This window comes from Capra hircus, chromosome 29 (genome assembly GCF_001704415.2).
Source record: "Capra hircus breed San Clemente chromosome 29, ASM170441v1, whole genome shotgun sequence".
Lineage (NCBI taxonomy): Eukaryota > Metazoa > Chordata > Mammalia > Artiodactyla > Bovidae > Capra > Capra hircus.
In genome coordinates, this window is record NC_030836.1 from 16,926,733 (window position 1) to 16,939,326 (window position 12,594).

The 12,594-nt window shown below is 42.3% G+C and overlaps 1 protein-coding gene across 1 annotated transcript in view; it reads left to right on the forward strand.

Moving 5' to 3' along the window:
• Positions 2,768-12,594, forward strand: part of NARS2 (asparaginyl-tRNA synthetase 2, mitochondrial (putative)) — a 132,308-nt gene continuing 122,481 nt past the window's right edge. The window contains exons 1-3 of the mRNA XM_013975783.2: positions 2,768-3,234; positions 8,047-8,156; positions 8,517-8,637. Of these exons, the coding sequence (XP_013831237.2) occupies positions 3,094-3,234; positions 8,047-8,156; positions 8,517-8,637 (372 nt within the window). The 5' untranslated portion in view covers positions 2,768-3,093. The remainder of the gene's footprint in view (positions 3,235-8,046; positions 8,157-8,516; positions 8,638-12,594) is intronic.

Genomic DNA, 12,594 nt, shown 5'->3' on the forward strand with positions numbered 1-12,594 from the left:
TTTATTCATCTCTTGATGGTCGCTTAGGTTACTCCAGTGTCTTGACTGTTATAAATAATGCTTCAGTAAACATGGGAATTCAGATATCTTTTCAAGTTAATGTCTTTGTTACCTGCAGATAAATATCCAGAAGTAGAATTGCTAAATCATACACTAGTTCTATTTATAATTTTCAAGAAATCTTTATGCTGTTCTACATAGTAGATACAACAATTTACATTCCCACCAACAGTACAGAAGGGTTTCCTTTTCTCCACATTCTTACCAGCACTTGTTAATTCTTATTCTTTGATAATAGCCATAAAACAGGTATGAGATGATATCTCACTGTGGTTTTGATTTGCATTTCCCTGATGATTAGTGATATTGTACCTGGTGGCCATTTGGATGTCTTCTTTGGACATTATTTCTTTCATTGGAAATAAGTGGTGCTAGGAAAACTGGACACCTACTGTAAAACAATGAGATTTGAACATACCTTACACCATATACAGAATAAAATAAAAATGGATTAAAGACCTAAATATAAGACCTGAAACTGGAAAGAGTTCTCCTAGAAGAGAACACAGGTGGAACACTGACATAAACCAGCATAATCCAAACATAATCCAAATACCATATTTTTTTTGGATCTGTCTCCTAAGGAAAAGAAAGAAAGTCAAAAAATAAGTGAGGTATAATTAAAAGCTTAATGAGGAAACCATCGACAAAATGAAAAGACACGCTCTGGACTAGGAGAAAATATTTGCAAATAATATGACCAACAAGGGATTAATATCCAAAATATATCAACAGTTCATACTACTCAATATAAAAAAATTCGGTAAGAAATGGGCAGAAGACCTGAATAGACTTTTTGAAATAAGACATAGAAATGGCTAACAGGCACATAAAAACATGCTCAGCATCACTAATTATTAGAGAAATGCAAATAAAAACAGCAGTGAGATATCAGCTCACACATGTCAGAATGGCTATCATCAAAATGTCAACAAACATCTTTTCATGTGTTTGTTAGCCATCTGTATGTCGTCTTTGGAGAAATGTCTGTTTAGTTCTTTGGACCATTTTTTGATTCAGTCATTTATTTTTCTGGTATTGAGCTGCATGAGCTGCTTGCATATTTTTGAGACTAATTCTTTGTCAGTTGCTTCGTTTGCTATTATTTTCTCCCATTCTGAAGACTGTCTTTTCACCTTGCTTATCAGTTCAGTTCATTCGCTCAGCCGTGTCCAACTCTTTGAGACCTCATGAATTGCAGCACACCAGGCCTCCCTGTCCATCACCAACTCCCAGAGTTCACTCAAACTCACGTCTATGGAGTCAGTGATGCCATCCAGCCATCTCATCCTCTGTCGTCCCCTTTTCCTCCTGCCCCCAATCGCTCCCAGCATCAGAGTCTTTTCAAATGAGTCAACTCTTCGCATGAGGTGGCCAAAGTACTGGAGTTTCTTTCAGCTTTAGCATCATTCCTTCCAAAGAAATCCCAGGGCTGATCTCCTTTCTAATGGACTAGTTGGATCTCCTTGCCATCCAAGGGACTCTCAAGAGTCTTCTCCAACACCACAGTTCAAAAGCATCAATTCTTCGGCACTCAGCTACGATACCGTCACGCTAATCCTCTCAACATTTCAAGTCTTCTGGTCGCTTTCTTTCTCCATCAGTCACTCCTCCTCTTCCACTTTGTGTTCCTAAGCATCAGCTGGAAGCTTTATTTTTTTTTTTTTTAAATAAAATCAGTGTTTCACTTAGTTTGAGTAAGACGTCTTTTTTTTTTTTTTTAATTACTTAATTTACGGATTTAGCTGCGCTGGGTCTTAGTTGCCGCTGGCGACTGTGCAGCATCGTTAGTTGCTGCATGCGGGATCTAAATTCCTGAGCAGGGATGAACCTGAGCCTCCTGGCTTGGGCGCACGGAGTCTTAACCGCTAGACCACCAGGGAAGCTCCTCACCTGGAAGCTTTAGAAACGAAGACTGTCAGACGTCAGCCTAGGTAGGTTACCTGCTGCTGCTGCTGCTGCTGCTGCTGCTGCTGCTGCTGCTGCTGCTGCTAAGGTGCTTCAGTCGTGTCCTACTCTGTGCGACCCCAGAGACGGCAGACCACCAGGCTCCCCCGTCCCTGGGATTCTCCAGGCAAGAACACTGGAGTGGGTTGCCATTTCCTTCTCCAATGCATGAAAGTGAAAAGTGAAAGTGAAGACGCTCAGTCTTGTCTGACTCTTAGCGACCCCATGGACTGCAGCCTACCGAGCTCCTCCGCCCATAGGATTTTTCAGGCAAGAGTACTGGAGTGGGTTGCCATTGCCTTCTCCAGTAGGTTACCTGCTGCTGCTGCTGCTAAGTCGCTTCAGTCGTGTCCGACTCTGTGCGACCCCATAGACTGCAGCCCACCAGGCTCCGCCCTCCCTGGGATCCGCCAGGCAAGAACGCTGGAGTGGGTTGCCATTTCCTTCTCCAAAGCATGAAAGTGAAAGTGAAGTCGCTCAGTCGTGTCTGACTCTTCGCCACCCCATGGACTGCAGCCTACCAGACTCCTCCGCCCATAGGATTTTCCAGGCAAGAGAATTGGAGTGGGGTGCCATTGCCTTCTCCGGTAGGTTACTTAGTTCCTTGCTCATCTCTACAACCCTTGGATCTTAGCTCCGCCCACCTCAGCTCCTGACCCCGCCCCTTCCTCAGCCCCAGCGCCTCTTTAAACGGAGTCGTAAGCACGCATGCTCCCTCGGAACCTCCTCGTGGCGTGGTGACGTGAACGTTTGCGTGGTGACGTTCGGGCGACCGCGGCACGTGTTTCAGCCCGCGCTCCGGGCGTGGGTTTAGAAGCTGAGGGTGTTCCCCGCGCCCACAGGGAGCGCTTTCTCTTCGCCATTCGCCGCTGAATGAGCGGTCTCCGTTCCGCCCTTTCGGGAAGCAGAGGTCCTGTGGAGACCGAACGGAGGCCCGTGAAGGGGAAGGAAGCCCGCGGGGGCCTCTGGAGCGCTGGAGTGTAGGGCTGCGGCCCGGAAGAGGGGAGGAGAGAGGGTCCCCGCCGGCAGAGCCCGCTCGCGCTGGCCTCAGGGCTGGTCCCGAGGAGGGCCTGGGGCGGCCGCGCGATGTTCGGGGCGCGGTGCCTGCTCCGAGCCGTGCGCTCCTGCTCCTCAGCTCCCTGCCCGAGGCACAGACCTGCAGCCAGAGTTAGCGTGCGGGGCGCTCTGGGGGTCCAGAGCGCGAACGGGGAGCGCGTTAAGGTCCAGGTCAGTGTGTCGGCAGGGGGCGGGTTTGTCTTCGTTGATGGATGTGGCGCATCCGCCTCTAAGCTTGTCCTGCTCACCCACTTCTCAGCTTGTCGGTGGACAGAACGACCGGCGGGGAAAGTTAGAAAATACAGGCGAGCGTGTGTCCACGTTTTTCTCCTTTCCTTGGTTACCGTTACTTTTCGGAAAACTGTATCAGTGCCTGAAAAGTGCTGTAAGTTTGCTTTCATGACGCAGGGTGGTGTTAATCATAGAGAAAAATGAAGGAACCTCTTTTCATTTGTCCCTCATGCCGTGTGTTCACAGTGACAACGCTCCTTGAGTGCAGGAACTGTTACCTGTCTTGGCATTCACACATGGTTGGCAGTAAACGCTTGGTCAACCAAACCATACCGTTTATTCAACTTTTAACTACCTCAGGGCTTCGCATATAACTGTGTTTAGTAAATTAGGTGGAGAAGGCAGTGGCAACCCACCCCAGTGTTCATGCCTGGAGAAACCCATGGACAGAGGAGCCTGGTGGGCTGCAGTCCATTGGGACCCCCACCCACACTGAATTAGGACACACACACACTGAGTTAGGAAGACAAATGCAGTGTAGGAGAAGCCCATGGACAGAAGAGCCTGGTGGGCTGCAGTCCATCGCCCTGCCCCTCCACAGACACACACACCGAATTGGAACAAATGCAGTGTAAGGAGTGTACATGCTTGGAGAATTCCATGGACAGAGGAGCCTGGCGGGCTGCAGTCCATGGGGACAGACACACACACACATATGCAGTAAATTAGGAAAACGAGTGTAGCAGTTTGAAAGAGCTCTGGTGTCAAACTGCCTAGGTTTAGATCTCTGCCACTTAGTCGCTTGTTAATGGTTGATACATCGCTTATGTTCTCTAAACCTCAATTTCCTCTTATAAGAATGGAGATAATAATAGTCCTTAGTTCATAGTCCTAAAGATTAGTTATAAAATAGTTAGGACAGTGGTCCATCTCAGTAAATGTTAGCTGCTAACATTTCTCTTGTTAATAATATTTGCAGGAGCTTCACACAGAAGATTCCTGCTTAAAGGAGCAGACCAAGCAAGCAAGATGGTTTGACTTATTAGGTTGCTGTAACACTCATACAGTTATTTGTGTTGTCCTCACATATCCGTGATTTCTAGTTGTGTGACCAGTTTCCCCCTCTTTGTGTTTCTTTGGTTTTCATGGGTTTCTTTAATACAAATCAAAACATTTTCTTGCATTCATCTGTTAATTCAGCATACATTAATGATACCTTCTGTGTGGTAGTCTACAGAGGAGGAAGAACAGAACCTACTCCCTAGGTTAGCAGGCTTCAGTTTTAGTGCTGTACAGTCTAATTTGGGGGCTTCCCAGGTGGCTTAGTGTTAAGGCAGGAGAGGAGGATTGGATCTCTGGATGGGGGAAGATCCCGTTGAGAACGAGATGGCAGCCCACACCAGTATTCTTGCCAGGGAAATCCCATGGGCAGAGGAGCCTGACTGGCTACAGTCCTTGTGGTCGTGAAGAGTCCGGCACGACTTAGTGACTAAATAACGGCAAAAACAGTCTAATCTAGAAGCATCTGAATTGAGTGGTAATGTAGTTGTAAAATACACACCAATTTTGAAGAGCAAAAAAAAATGCACAGTAGCTGAGTATTTTTTATATTGATTATGTCTTGATATATATTTTGGATTCAATGAAATATACTGTTGAAATTAATTTTAGTCATTTCTTTTTACTTTTCACATAACCAGTAAAACATGTAAAATTACATATTTTACTTTGGCTCACTTTGTATTGTATACAGCCCTGGTCTGATGGCTAAGACAAGAAATTATAGCAATATGATAAGTATTGGCTGTATTTCTATAGAAAACTTTGGGAAGACAGAGGGAAGTTTTTAAGAGTGTGAGGCAGTCAAAGAAGACTTCTTGCATGAGGTGACATTTCAGCTGAATCCTGAAGGATGTGTTCCTGGGTAGAGGAAGGGGGAATGGGGTGGAAAGAGCATTTCAGAAGAATTTATTGATTAAAAATGTGACCTTTGAACTAAGAACTATATTTGAATTCCAGCTCTACTACTTGATAACTTTGAGTATTTAACAAGGTTATCCTAATTTCTCTGAATAGGTTTCTTCATCCCTAACATGATAATGTATATCGCCACCCTGCTTATTTAACTTATATGCAGAGTACATCGTGAGAAATGCTGGGCTGGAAGAAGCACAAGCTGGAATCAAGATTGCCGGGAGAAATGTCAATAACCTCAGATATGCAGATGACACCACCCTTATGGCAGAAAGTGAAGAGGAGCTAAAAAGCCTGATGAAAGTGAAAGAGGAGAGTGAAAAAGTTGGCTTGAAGCTCAACATTCAGAAAACTAAGATCATCGCATCCAGTCCTATCACTTCATGGCAAATAGATGGGGAAACAGTGGCTGACTTTATTTTTCTGGACTCCAAAATCACTGCGGATGGTGATTGCAGCCATAAAATTAAAAGACAGTTACTCCTTAGAAGGAAAGTTATGACCAACCTAGACAACATGTTAAGAAGCAGAGACGTTACTTTGCCAACAAATGTCTGTCTAGTCGAGGCTATGGTTTTTCTAGTAGTCGTGTGGATGTGAGAGTTGTACTGTGAAGAAAGCTTAGTGCCAAAGAATTGATGCTTTTGAACTGTGGTGTTGGAGAAGACTCTTGAGAGTCCCTTGGACTGCAAGGAGATCCAACCAGTCCATCCTAAAGGAGATCAGTCCTGGGTGTTCATTGGAGGGACTGATGTTGAGGCTGAAGCTCCAATACTTTGGCCACCTGATGCAGAGAGCTGACTCATTTGAAAAGACCCCAATGCTGGGAAAGATTGAGGGCAGGAGGAGAAGGCGACGACAGAGGATGCGAGAGTTGGATGGCACCACTGACACAATGGACATGGGTTTGGGTGGACTCTGGGAGTTGGTGATGGACAGGGAGGCCTGGCGTGCTGCGGTTCATGGGGTTGCAAAGAGTTGGACATGACTGGGCAACTGAACTGAACATAATACTCACTTTCATTAAGTTCTTGTGAGGATTAAGTAGATAAATATTTTTAAAGAGCAAAATGGAGTGTAGCAGTTTGACAGAGCTGTGGTCAAGCTGCCTGCATTTAAATCTCTCCACTTGGTAGCTTGTTAATTATGGGCATGTTGCTATGTGTTCTTAACCTCAGTTTCCTCTTAAAAGAATGGAGATAATGGTAGTCCTTATTTCACAGAGTGAAGTAGAACAGAAGCACATTAAACAGTGTTGCATAAATGTTAACATTTACTAACAAGTGAAAAGCAAGACTGTGGTGCTTTGGAAATTACTGTTGATTGGCCTTGCTCCAAGTTATGAAGGGCCTTGTGCATGAGACTGAAGTAATTTACCTTTTTTCAGTATAGCCCTGGAGAAAGATCAAGGGCTTTCTGGTAGACTTGAGTTCAAATTCAGTCTTTATCCTTTACTGGCAGTGTGACCTTATGCAAGTTATTTAACTTCTCTGAGCCTCAGTTCTTCACTTGTAAGATGTGACTAATAAAAATCCATAGAGCTGTTGTGAGGAGTAGATTGAGACAGTATATGAAGAAGGTAGTAAAATGCCTGTCACGTAGTAGGTGTTCAGTACATGATAATATTCTTCCACTGAAAAATACTTGTGGGTTTTCTACTGTGTCCTTGACAATAGCCTTCAAGGCAACTACAAACGTCGTTGCTAAACCCCCAAAAGATGGACATGCAAATAAGTACTAGAAGGGCTTGAATAACAGTGTCTACAGGGTGTGCTGAGGATACAAAGAAAGCCAGGGTGTATACAATTTCTAAGTAGGAGCATACCACTTTCCCCAAGTTTAATAGCCAATCATAGTTTCCCAGTGTTTAAATGGTTAATCAGACACTATGAGTTCTTTCATAATTGTTGAAAGACTGCTAGAATATTCTCAACTTCTATGCTAGTTAAATGTAAGTTGGTTGTCTTCTCTCAGAGAGCTGCTTTTACTGTTACTGGTCTACTTGAAGACATCTCCATTTGTACTCATACATTCTTGTTGTGTTGTTTAGTGTCTAAGTTGTGTCTGACTCTTGTGACCCCATGGACGGTAGCCCACTAAGCTCCTCTGTCCATGGGATTCTCCAGGCAGGAATACTGGATTTCCTTCTCCAGGAGATCTTCTCCACCCAGAGATCGAACCCACATCTCCTGCATTGGCAGATGGATTCTTTGCCACTAAGCCACCAGGGAAGCCCTCATACATACCTATCACTTAAATTCAGAGTGTCTCTGAAAGTTTATGTTTTACTTAGTATGTGTTCTTACTAAGTTTCTTGAGAACTCTTTTTGTGTGATACTTTGGAAAAAAATAAAAATCCCATGAAGACCTTTCTAGTCTGTACATAGTCTCTCTGGGAATTTGATACAAAAGGAGAAAGGAACCAAGATATGTGCCCTGTTATGTAGGGGAGGGGTTAGGGGCAGGAAGAAAACCTGGAGTATTAGGGGATTGGTTATGTGAATTAGGCTCATGAACCTAATGGGACTTGGGGCATCTATTCAAAATGGTGAGCTTTATTAATGAAACAACAGTGGAATGCCAAAGCTGTATTTCAGTATGATAAGGACCATATAAAATTATATATGCATGTGGATGAGCTATTATAAAAGCAATTGATTTGTTCAGCCAGGGTTATGAGGATTTTTTTCATTTTTCACTTAGTCTTCTGTGTGTATATGTAATGAAAATATTAAATGTTTGTGTTTTAAACTCAAGTTTAGAAATATTTCTCATCAGGGATGGATTCGTTCAATCCGCTCCCAGAAGGAAGTCCTGTTCCTGCATGTAAATGATGGGTCATCTTTGGAAAGCCTTCAGGTTGTAGCAGATTCAAGCTTTGACAGTAGGTGAGGTTTTTGTTTTAAGAATACTTTGGGGTTTTTTTGTTTGTTTTTTCATCTCCTCTGTTCCTTATTTCTATCATCCAGGTGTTCATATTGCCCCTCAGTGATCTTTCTAAGCAGATCTGCTTTTCATAGCATTGATGCTCAAGTCCAAATGCATAGAATCAAGATTGTTTTCTTTAACATTTTTATATGACAATATCCCCTACCTATCCTTTGCTTCTTTCTTAACTACATGGAGTTCTTAACCCAATTAAGGGTAAACTTCTATCATTAAATACTTTAGTGTTTTGATAGCAAGATTTATATTAATATGAGGGCTACTTGTAAGATCCTGTTTATGTTGGTTTTTCATTACTGTAGAGAACTGGCTTTTGGGAGTTCCGTGGAAGTTCAAGGACAGTTGGTAAAAAGTCCATCCAAAAAGCAAAATGTGGAACTGAAGGCAGAAAAAATTGAAGTTGTTGGCAATTGTGATGCCAAGGTATGTTTTATAACACTTCTACGGAGGCTGTTTTTAAAATGGCTTAATTTAAAACTAGCAGTGTTTTATGTGTAATGTTAGGAAGATGGCACTTGGATCATTTCGATCATGACTTCCTAGATAATTGAAACAGACTATAGACTAAGGAATGTAGAAAGAGTAGCAGAAAGTACTCATGTAAATGGTTGAGTCTTAGGAGTAGGAGCTAAGTGAATACTACTCCGTGCATCTCTGTGGTGCCTTTCACTGTTGAAATTTGCCACTTTTTCAAGCATGCCTAGTCAGCTACAATGACAAAGACATACCAGGGCAAACAGTTCTTAGGAATGCTGTGCCTTGAAGTGACTTTTCCATTATCTAGAACTGTATCATCCAGCGCAGTAGCCACTAGTTACCTGTGGCTATTTAATATTAAATGATTCAAAATTAAATAAAAAATTGCCTTCCTTAGTGGCATTAGCCACATTTCAAGTGCTCAGTAGTCACATGCACCTAGTGGCCTCTGTCCTGCATTGCACAGATACAGAACATTTCTATTTATCACGGGAAATACTACTGGACAGTGCTAGAGTGTGGTCATGTTTGGGCGGAACAAAGATAAATGCTACGTTAAGACATGTTTATTCTTGTTTTTGGAACACTCTCCTGTTAGTGTGTGTGTGAGCTCAGTCACATCTGATTCTTTGTGACTCCATGAACTGTAGCCCACCAGACTGCTCTGTCCATTGGATTTTCCAGGCAAGAATACTGTAGTGTTAAAAAAAAAAGAGAATACTGGAGTGGTGGTAGCTTTTTATTTACAGATTGATAAAGAGGTTATAAACTCTTGAGAATCCCTTGGACAGTAAGGAAATGAAACCAGTCAATCCCAAAGGAAATCAACCCCAGATATTCATTGGAAGGACTGATGGTAAAACTCTATTATTTTGGCCACCTGATGCAAAGAGCAGACTCATTGGAAAAGACTCTGATGCTGGGAAAGATTGAAGGCAGGAGGAGCAGGAGGCAACAGAGGATGAGATAGTTGGATGGCATCACCGACTCAATGGACATGAGTTTGAGCAAACTCTGGGAGATGGTGATGGACAGGGAAGCCTGGCTGCTACGGTTCATGGGGTCACAAAGAGTTGGACATGACTTAACAACTGAACAGCAACAAAGCGGTCAGAGGGGATAATTTCATAGATTATCAATCCATTTTCTAATTGGAGGAAATGAAGCCCAACCAGGCACAATAACTTGCATTAGGTCATGTTGTGGCATAGCTGAAGTTTATGTCCTAGCCATTTGACTCCCCTGTGGTTTATCTGTACTCATCTTCAAATATTTAATGAACAAAAAGTGAGGAAATACAGGGAAATAGCATTATTTAAGCTCATTTTTAGTTCTTTTGGATAACTGGAAGAAATAAAAACAAAGAAGAAAGAAAATAGGCAATTAAAAAAATGTCTTTGAACAATATTCTAAGAAGTTCTAATTGACATTTAAAATTAAGAATCAGATATGAAGGTGTCTGAAAAATAGACTGTGAAAATAATTTGAAACTCAGAAGAATGAAAATGGTAACCATTACTATTTTTGCTTTTTAGAGAGGTTTCATTATTAAAAATTTGCCCTGTGTTTTACTTTTCGTAAATTATTTTCCCTTGGTGAGTATTGATGCCTTCCGCTATTCTTCCCCCTCATTTCAGTGTCATTTGTAAGTATTCACACATTAGGGAACTCTGAGCCTGCTAGCAGTCCCCAGATTCTTGTTAGTTTGACCATATTGTCACTTTCGTAGGTATGGGACCTATTTCTATACGTCACAATTTAGTGTGTGCACAGGCCTAAAAGGAATAGATAACTCTAAAATAGGCTACCATTACTGGAGTGTGAAGTCAATTGGGCCTTAAGAATCATTACTATAAGCAGAGCTAGTGGACGTGATGGAACTCCAGGTGAGATTTTCACATCCTAAAAGATGATGCTGTTAAAGTGCTATACTCAGTCTGGCAGCAAATTCGGAAAACCCAGCAGTGGGCACAGGACTGGAAAAGGTCAGTTTTCATTCCAATCCCAAAGAAGGGCAATACCAAAAAATGTTCAAACTACCCCACTATTTGCACTCATTTCACACGCTAGCAAGGAACTATTCAAAATCCTTCAAATGAGGCTTAAATAGTATGTGAACTGGGGACTTCCAGATGTACAACCTAGATTTAGAAAAGGCAGAGGAACCAGAGATCAAATTGGCAACATCTGTTGGATCATAGAAAAAGCAAGAAAATTCCAGAAAGCATCTACTTCATTGACTACATTTTGACTGTGTGGATCACAACAGACTGGAAAATTCTTCAAGAGATGGGAATCCCAGACCACCTTTTGTGCCTCTTGAAAGGTGTATGTAGGTCAAGAAGCAACAGTTAGAACTGCTATGAAACAACAGACTGGTTCCAAATTGGGAAAGGAATACATCAAGGCTGAATATTGTCTCCCTGCTTATTTAACCTATATGCAGAGTACATCATGTGAAATACCAGGCTGGATCATCACTCACTGGAATCAAGACTGCTGGGAGAAATATCAATAACCTCAGATAGGCAGATGACACCACCCTTATGGCAGACAGCAAAGAACTAAGGAGCCTCTTGAATGAAGGTGAAAGAAGAGAGTGAAAAAGCTGGCTTAAAACTCAGCTTTCAAAAAATGAAGACCAAAGTATCCAGTCCCATCACTCCATGCCAAATAGATGGGGAAACAATGGAAACAGTGAGAGGCTTTATTTTCTTGGGCTGCAAAATCACTACAGATGGTGACTGCAGCCATGAAATTAAAAGACACTTGCTCTTTGGAAGGAAAGCTATGACAAGCCTAGACAGTGTATTAAAAAGCAGAGGTATCACTTTGCTGACAAAGGTGCAAGGAAAAACTGTGGTTTTCCCAGTAGTCATATAGGGATGTGAGAGTTGGACCATAAAGAAGACTGAGTGCCGAAGAACTGACGCTTTTGAACTATGGTGGGCGAAGACTCTTGAGAGTCCCTTGGACAGCGAGGAGATCAAACCAGTCAATCCTAAAAGAAATCAATCCTGCATATTCATTAAAAGGACTGATGCTGAAACTCCAATACTTTGGCCACCTGATGTGAAGAGCTGACTCATTGGAAAAGACCCTGATGCTGGGGAAGATAGAGGGAAGGAAAAGGGGGTGACAGAGGATGAGATGGTTGGATGGCATCACTGATAATGGACATGATTTTGAGCAAACTCTGGGAGATAGTGAAGGACAGGGAAGCCTGGCATGCTGCAGTCCATGGGGTTGCAAAGAGTTGGGCACGACTGAGCAACTGAGCAACAGTAGCTCTTTTACTTCACTTCTCTGTTAGCTTTCTTATTGAAACTGTTTTTGGTCATATAGTTTTTAGGAAAGTTTTTCTAGGTAGGGTCAACATTTCCTTTAAAATTTTTATGAATATATACTTCCCTAGATGACAGAAAGCTGTTGACCCTCCCCTATGTTCTGAAACAGCAGCACATGTTGATAAATGGTGATAAGTAGTGCTAATAGATCATGAGTTTTTGTGAACTTTCAAGATGCTATGGTGATTTTAAAATTGAGTACCAGCTGTGTGTATACCGCTGTAGAAAATGTAATCTTTAATATCTACAATATTCTAAACTGTGTGCCCAACAGTGGAGTGTTTTGCATTTGCTCAGTCGTGGCCAACTCTTTACAACCCTGTGGACTGTAGCCTGCCAGCCTCCTCTGTCTGTGGAATTTTCCAGGCTAGAATACTCGAGTGAGTTGCTATTTCCTTCTCTAGGAGTGTTTTGCATGATTATATCCTAATCTCTGTTTGTAAATAGTGATTGATAGCTAATGGATAGAAGTTTGGTAAGTAACATATTAGCTGTCTGATAATAAGTAATTTTGTCCAAAATCCCAAAGCTAGTACGAAGTCGAGCTGGATTCAAA